We start from the raw sequence: 7,500 nt of genomic DNA, 5'->3' as shown, positions 1-7,500 counted from the left end.
TATGAAACATCTGGTATAAATTACAAAACTTATGTACGTACTCTACCCACATGGATACCTGCCTACCGCCGGAGCAACACGCGACTAATCTCCTCTTTTTTTTTCTTCTTTTTTTTTATTTATTTATTTCTCGTCATACATAAACTGAAAACTGCACTGACATCTAACACAGGCTGGTAAAAAACTCTTCATGAACTCCTGGACAGCAGAGAACACCACCCAGGTCGAAGCCTAAACCTACTGTTGTCACTTTATACATTTAAAAAAAAAAAAGAAAAATGAAAAAAAAAAAAAAAAAAGATTCTATTTAGCGGAGTGTGAAGAAGAAGCCAGCCACGAGCCTATGGCCATGGGAAGCCGTTCAAGGGGGGGAGGGAGAGGGAGAGGGAGTGGGAGGGGGGCGTGGGAGGGGGAGGGGGCAAGGGGGAAGGGGATGGGAAGGACTTAGGGAGAGTGAGATTCAGCATGTTTTTTTTTTTTTTTCTTTTTTTTAAACATTTTTGAGGGAGTTGCATTAGAAGATGGAGAAAAGCTATGTACACACAAAATGCTCTCAAAATATAAGCTATAAATACGGAGAGGAACGTGAGGTAAACTAGTCATGGATGGAATACGGTGCCACACACGTCACCAGCAACAGCGCCTGCGCCCTCGGCCTCAACCGAGGGCGAGAAACAGAGCTACACTATCTAAAAGTGTATAACAAAGAAGAATTAAAAATATATATAAAAAAAAATGATAATGATAATAATAATAATAATAAGTGAGAATAAATAATGCACATTAATAGTAAACACAAGAACATTTCTAATATAGAAAAAGACTGGAACAAGACACGTTAGGTACTGGGAGAGAGGTTGGGTGAGACCGCTAGCTGGAGTGGAGGGGGGGAGAGGGGGAAGGGGGGAAAGGGGAGGGGGAGGAGGGGGGGAGAGTGAATTGTCCATGAGTGCTAGTGGTGATGCTGCAACTACACACAGCCACCACCGTCATCACCACCACTGTCATCACCACCACTGGCTCACCACCAATACCACCACCACCACTACAGGCGCCACGGGAAAGACTGGGAAGGGGGAAGGAGGTGGGGGGGCTTGGGGGGTGGGGGGAGGGGCCCTGGAGCCACGAGGGGGGACAACACATTAACGATGAGATCATGCGGCGCACCCGACCCTTCCCACGGTACCCCGGGACTCGACCTTACAACAAACATCCCACCAATGCGCATGGCACGCACGCCCTAGAAGAACACGCAGAGTATCACAGTCATACTAGTGCACCGGTGGCGGCGGCGGCGGCGGCGGGGACGTCGGCCTGTGCACACAACTACCATACCATTCAGAAGAAGAAGAAGAAGAAGCGGTACCTGTGGTGGTGGACAAGTTGCAGAAAGATATGGTGCCTGGTCGGTCGCCGTGGGGGTCACTATAAGAAGGGGTGGTGGGATGGCCTCCCTAAGCCACCACCATCACCACCATTGCACACCAACCACACCTACAGGAGTTGTCGACACTAAAGTATGCACACTACTACATATTCTCTCTTCTTATTGCTTAGTAAGTTAATCAATGAAAATCAAAAAGAAAGATTCAAAAAAAAAAAATGAACCATGAAAACGTATGGAAAAAGAAAAAGTCCTTTTTATTTCTCTCTTAAAAAAATGGAGCCACAGCTGGAAAAATGGTATTCACGGTCATATCATGATCTGGAGTGTGGATGAGCTATTGAATTTTACACGTTTATTGAGGCGAGACATTTATGCCAAAACATTATAACTTGCATAGATTACAGTCGTTTTGATTTTAATTTTTTTCCTACAAACAGTTATTATGTTTGCCATCAAGCAGGTGGTGTGATATGTCTGTCAGGGTCATGGAAACGATAAAGCAAAGTCGTAGGAATCGAGGGCAGAACTATCTCAAGTGGGTCAGCCACGTGAGAGTCCGGCTGGCAGTCTGAAGGAAATATATTTAAGGTTATTTAGCTGCCTGAGCTGCACCAGTACTTCTTTTTTTGTTTTTGCTTTCTTCTATTATTTTTTTTCTCCTCTTTTGTTTTATTTCCAGTATTGAGCTACAGGTAAACTCCTGGGTCACTGTGAAATGATGTCAGCACGGTCTGTAAACTGCTACATTAAAACCTTAATGATGCAAACATTTACAATCTCTTAACAACATACAGATGAAAATGGCAAAAAATGCTTTAAAAACTCTATTGTAAAAGTATTTGTATGACGAATATTCCTTTGTTCAATGAAGTTAACTCTAAAAAATGGAAAAAAAATAAATAAATCTATACATTACATTATGTATACAATAGTCTGGCTTTCCCTAAAAAAAATTACATTACAGACTTACAAACTGGTTAGTTTATGTAACCAATGAAACATCTAACAATATATACTCTTGTAGATAACAAAGACCATACATACAACCAACATTTATTACAACCATTCCACCCAAAATGACCCACAACAACCCACCCCAAAATAACATTAATTATTCACATTAACCCTCCCTTTCTATAATATGCTCACAGTACAACCATCCACTTCCCTGCTGAGACTATCATTGTACCAAGAAAATAAAACGAAAACAAAAGACAAAAGAATGGACTGGTGATTTCAAAAGCTCTAACTGTACCGTAATGAACCCAATTGAAATTCTGCAAACTATCCGAGTGATTAGAAACACTGACACTTTTGAACTAGACTGGACTCTCTAATATATCACAAAAAAGACTACCACAGTATTGAGTGATTGCTTTGCTTTATGGCTTGAAACATTTTTTTAAAAATTATACTTTGCGAGTGATGGCCTACCAAGATCCTTCCTTCCTCACACACTATCTACATCTATTCAGCTTTGAGACTGTGCTGACATACACCTTCATCAAATAGCAAAACTTGGTTACACTAGTTCTCATATTCCTTTTTTTTTTTTCAATAGGCATTCGACTTGTTGTTTGTTTGTTTGTTTTGTTTTTTTGTCTTTTTTTTTATTAGATAATAAGCACTCTTAATAAAAATTATGAGCAGTTGTGGAAATCAAGTTTTACATTTGTCCACAGCAAATCAATTGTCACTGGATGAATGAAGTTCACATTATTATCAAGGGTCATAACCAATTTCTACTGCTATATGATGCTTGGAACACAGCTGGGCACCACAACCCTGCCTGTCTACTGCTTGTGGGCAGACACCAGGTTTCAAACAGTTGGATACAAGAGTTACGTATCAATCAATAATTGGATACAGACGCCAGATGCAAAGCCATGGCCTTTACAATGTTACACATTATTTGTCGATATCAAAGTAATTCAACACAGTCAAATAGTATATCTGAGCAATCAGAGGTCACTGAAACTAGTATAATGAGATTCTTAACATGAGCTTACTGTGAAGTAGAAAGTACCCTTGAGAAAATTCATGGCTTCACAAACTGTATTAGATAGTCTGTGATAATTTTGTTTTAAGGTGGGAGGTTGTCACTACAAATCATTAAACTGCAAATATGGGTGGTAGATATAAACAAGTGTGTTAATATCCTCAAAAACATCTGTCAACACTGTGCGCATGAGTGATTGATGACTATATTGCACCAAAAGAGTATTGTGCTCTCCATACAAAAGGGTCTGGCTTCTTAATGCTACTTTACATTATCTGTTGGAAGGAACTGTCTCACACATAAACTTCTTCACAAGCCTCCTGGACTGGGTGCCAAAACCTATTATTTTTTCTTAACCTCATGGAAACCAAATGTAATTCCTCTTTCACTTCCACACACACACATCTCCACATCACAAGTTTCTGTCTGGGACATAAGTTTGTCAAGATATTACACGTGGGGTAAGCTCAGTTCACTTCTGGCAGGACCTTCCAGTTTTTAGTTCACTTTCAATAGGACTTTTTAGCCCTAATTCACTGTTGTGGAGGACTTTGTCCCCAGGTTCACTGTTACAAAGGACTTTTTATTTATTTTTGTCCCCTGATTTTCTAGTGCAGTGGGACTACCCTTTCCTGGCAGGTTGGTTGGGACCATCCAAGCAGGTGGTACCTAGCGTTTGTTAGCTACGATGATAACTGCCCCAAAGCGGCTGGGTCAGTCAGCCTGTTACACGGCTCATGAGATCACTGGCCATTATTGGTGCACAACGCAGGAATGGTGATGCAACAGTCGACACTGTTCACTGAGGGGAGGAGTGCTGCTGTAGTGCATCACAATGCTTAGCAATTATTATTACCCTGTCATATTTAGCAAACACTCCCTTCTCCACACACAGAGAACAGTTTACATACAATAAGTCTTTCAAGTACCACAACCTCCTTCACTTTATCACTTGACAGTGAGGAGATGGAAGTGGAGCTTACCAGGTGCTCTAGGGTAACAAATATATAAAAAAGCTAAAACAAGGAACTGACACTGAGACAATACAGTGAGCATGGGAAACAGTGAGACCTATTTCCTTTACACGGCTAGTACACTACACCAGAGTACTTCTATTGTTACTATCCTTGCACCTTAAAATCCCCCAAAGCCCATGCCCATACTGGTCTGCTTAATGCGCTCCAGCACGGCATTCTGGGAGTAGCCTTGAGTATAGGGGGAGTTAGCGTAGGGGGACGGGTAGGGGAAGCGAGGGGAGGGAACATGGAACCCAGGAGCTGTGGGAGGGTACGGGAACGTAGAGTGCCCGGGAGGGGGGTATCCGGGGGCAGCTTCACTATATTGTGAATATGGGTATGGTAGCTGTGACCCTGCCATCCCCATAGAGGAGTGTAGAGCACCCATGGGTCCCATTGAGGAGCTACCCATACTTGAGCTCATTGGTGTGGGTGAGCTCATCAAACTGGGAGATCCCATAAATGATGAGCCCATGGGAGGTGTGGGAGCCAACATAGATGGGCTCATAATGTCTGGGTATGACGAGTGAGAAGGGGGCGGCCCAGGAGCAGTTGGAGGAGCAGGAGAATAGGACTGGCTGTACATGGAGGGTGAGGGGGCAGGGGCACTGCTCGTCAACGATGACACACTGAATGAGCTGGTCGACGCTTGCGGTGACCCCAGATCATAAGCACTGCTATAAGACATAGTCGTACTAATGCTGCTATTGGCCAGTGAGCTCACACTGAAATTTGTACTGAGGTTTGTACTGTTGGAGCTGTAGTGTGGGGAGTATGGGTGTGAGGACTGCGGGGAGCCATAGTGAGAGGTGGAGTATGCTGAAGCTCCTGAGCTGCTGACCCCTGGGTAGCTCTGATACGTGGAGGTGGGCGGAACGTGGCCGGGACTGAAGGGGGCGGACCCCGCAGGAGGGCCGGGAGTGGTTGGGTTGGAACAGGGGGCAGAGTTAGAGTGAGCAGAATGTTGGCTGCTTGTCTCGTGCTCATTTAAGCTGGGTATCTGGTCCACTAACGACTCCAGGCCTGACAAGCTCTTTGACGCTATGTCTCCCTTGTTCACCAAGGTTGGAGACTGTCCAGGGTGTACTGCAGGCTTGACCATCGATGGTGAATGCGATGCATTGGAAGGATAAGAAGGGTAGTTCTGGTAAGAACTGCCATCAACAGGGGTCGTAGGGTTTGAGAACTGGCCAGGCATGGTTGGCGTGAGCTGGGGCTGGTCCCTAGAGTTTAAAGGTACAGATGCCTTCCCATCCTCCTGATGACCTGGGGTTAGGGCTGTTGAGCTCTGTGTGTCTGAAGCACCAATAGACATATCTCCTTCTGGCATACTGCTAGGAGGCTCAAAATCGGGCTGGGCCATCAGTGGTGATCCAGGGGGAGAAGAGAGCCCTAAGTGGTGCTCTTCTTCCACCTTGAGTTCTGATGGTGTGTCAGCCTGGCTGTAAGGTGTTGTTCTGTGCTGCTGCTGCTGCTGACTCTGCTGCTGCTGCTGCTGGAGCTGACTGCCCACTGGACCAGGGGAATAACCAGGTGACTGGCCAAACTGCTGCTGGGGTGTTGGCCCTCTTGGTAACATGGCTGCAGTGTGACCTGGGGTCTGATTGCCAGCGTTGTGGTTGGGGGTGAGGCTCCCTCCTCCGTGCACTGGGGTGTGGCCACCGTACTGGGGAGAGAAAGTCTGAGCACCTGGGTTGGGACTAAAGCCCGTCGGCGACATCATGCCGTTCATATGCGTCATCCCCACTGGTTGTGGAGGCTGTTGTTGACTTAGTGATTGTTGTTGTTGACTTAATTGTTGCTGCTGACTTAGTTGTTGCTGCTGACTTAGTTGTTGGTGTTGTGGGTGTTGCTGGTGTTGTGGATGTGGCTGTGGCTGGTGTTGCTGATGTGGTTGATGGGGCTGATGGGGCTGATGGGGCTGGTGCGGCTGATGGGGCTGATGGGGCTGCGGGTGCTGGGGATGCTGCTGTAAATGCGGATGCTGCTGCTGCTGAGCCGCGAGCATTTCCTTGAGAGCCTTCGGCTTCCGCCCCGGTCGCTTGGGAGGGGGTATCGTCCCGTCCTCCAGGACCTTCTTGGGCCGCCCTCTCTTCTTCTTGACGGGCTCCTCGCCGTTGAACAGCAGTGGGTCCATGTTCATCGGGCGTGGCCGAGGACGGGGGGGAGCATTGGGGTCGTCCGGGGTCTTCTTTGGCCTTCCTCGCTTTTTCCTGATGGGAATTGTGGGACAATCCATACAGTCTAACTGCTCTCTGGTCATCCCATTTAGGTTGAAGAGTGTCTTGGGCATGTTTTTACTGATTTCGTCCTCGTCCACATCCCCCTCGAGCTTGGTGGAGACATCAGGCTCCTCCTTGATGGTCAGCATGCTATCTCCGTCTATGGGTGAGCTCAAGGGATCAGTCGTCGGACAGATCTCCCCGGGCTGCCCCTCACACCCATGCTCCTGTTTCTCACTATGTTCCATTTTGTAAGACTTTGCTTTCACATTCACAAAAGTAATCTCCTCCTCATTCAGCTCATCTAGCGTTCCCTTGAGGAAGTCGCGGAACTTCCTCAGAGCGGTGTAGAATGGGACTTTGTCGAGGGCTCTGGGAAGTTGAGCACATCGAGCTGAGGATGAAGGCATCACCCACACATGCTGGAAGAGAGAAAGAGATTCAGTATTGCAGTCAACTTAAAATCAATACTTGTACAAAAAAATCAAAGTTTTAAACTTGTTTTACTAAAACTTTACAAAATATTCTAAATTTCCTTTGGCACAATTGTATTCTCTAATTAGTTTTGGATACAATTAATTGAAATCTACATCATGGATAACCTTAGAAAACCTTTTATTAAGCAAAACATTATCCATAAATAAATATAATTATCTTTCTTGTATGTAATATAACTGTTTGTCCTAGAAAACTATTCCATAATTTAAGACTTTACAGGCTGATCAAAATTAATGACCAAAACTCACAAACTAACATTCATTTTGCTGATTAAAAATTCCAAAACTGCTCCTTTGATATATCTTTTATAATCTAGTTCTCAAATAAAGTACTGACCATAAGAACTGTCTTACAGAAAAAGACACAAATATCAACTTT

At 45.0% G+C, this 7,500-nt stretch overlaps 1 protein-coding gene across 11 annotated transcripts in view; it reads right to left on the bottom strand.

Moving 5' to 3' along the window:
* Nucleotides 1-1,648: 1,648 nt before the first annotated feature.
* The window catches only part of LOC122247745 (uncharacterized), a 32,337-nt gene continuing 26,485 nt past the window's right edge, over nucleotides 1,649-7,500 (bottom strand). For all 11 annotated transcript variants that reach the window (XM_086553211.1, XM_086553206.1, XM_086553207.1 and 8 more), the window contains one exon: nucleotides 1,649-7,046. In XM_086553211.1, the coding sequence (XP_086409337.1) occupies nucleotides 4,521-7,046 (2,526 nt within the window). In that variant the 3' untranslated portion in view covers nucleotides 1,649-4,520. The remainder of the gene's footprint in view (nucleotides 7,047-7,500) is intronic.

This window comes from Penaeus japonicus, unplaced genomic scaffold, assembly GCF_977035675.1.
Source record: "Penaeus japonicus unplaced genomic scaffold, GWHDUDI00000001_assembly GWHDUDI00000028, whole genome shotgun sequence".
NCBI lineage: Eukaryota > Metazoa > Arthropoda > Malacostraca > Decapoda > Penaeidae > Penaeus > Penaeus japonicus.
The sequence above is the reverse complement of the archived record's forward strand: the minus strand, read 5'-3'. Positions and strand labels throughout refer to the sequence as shown.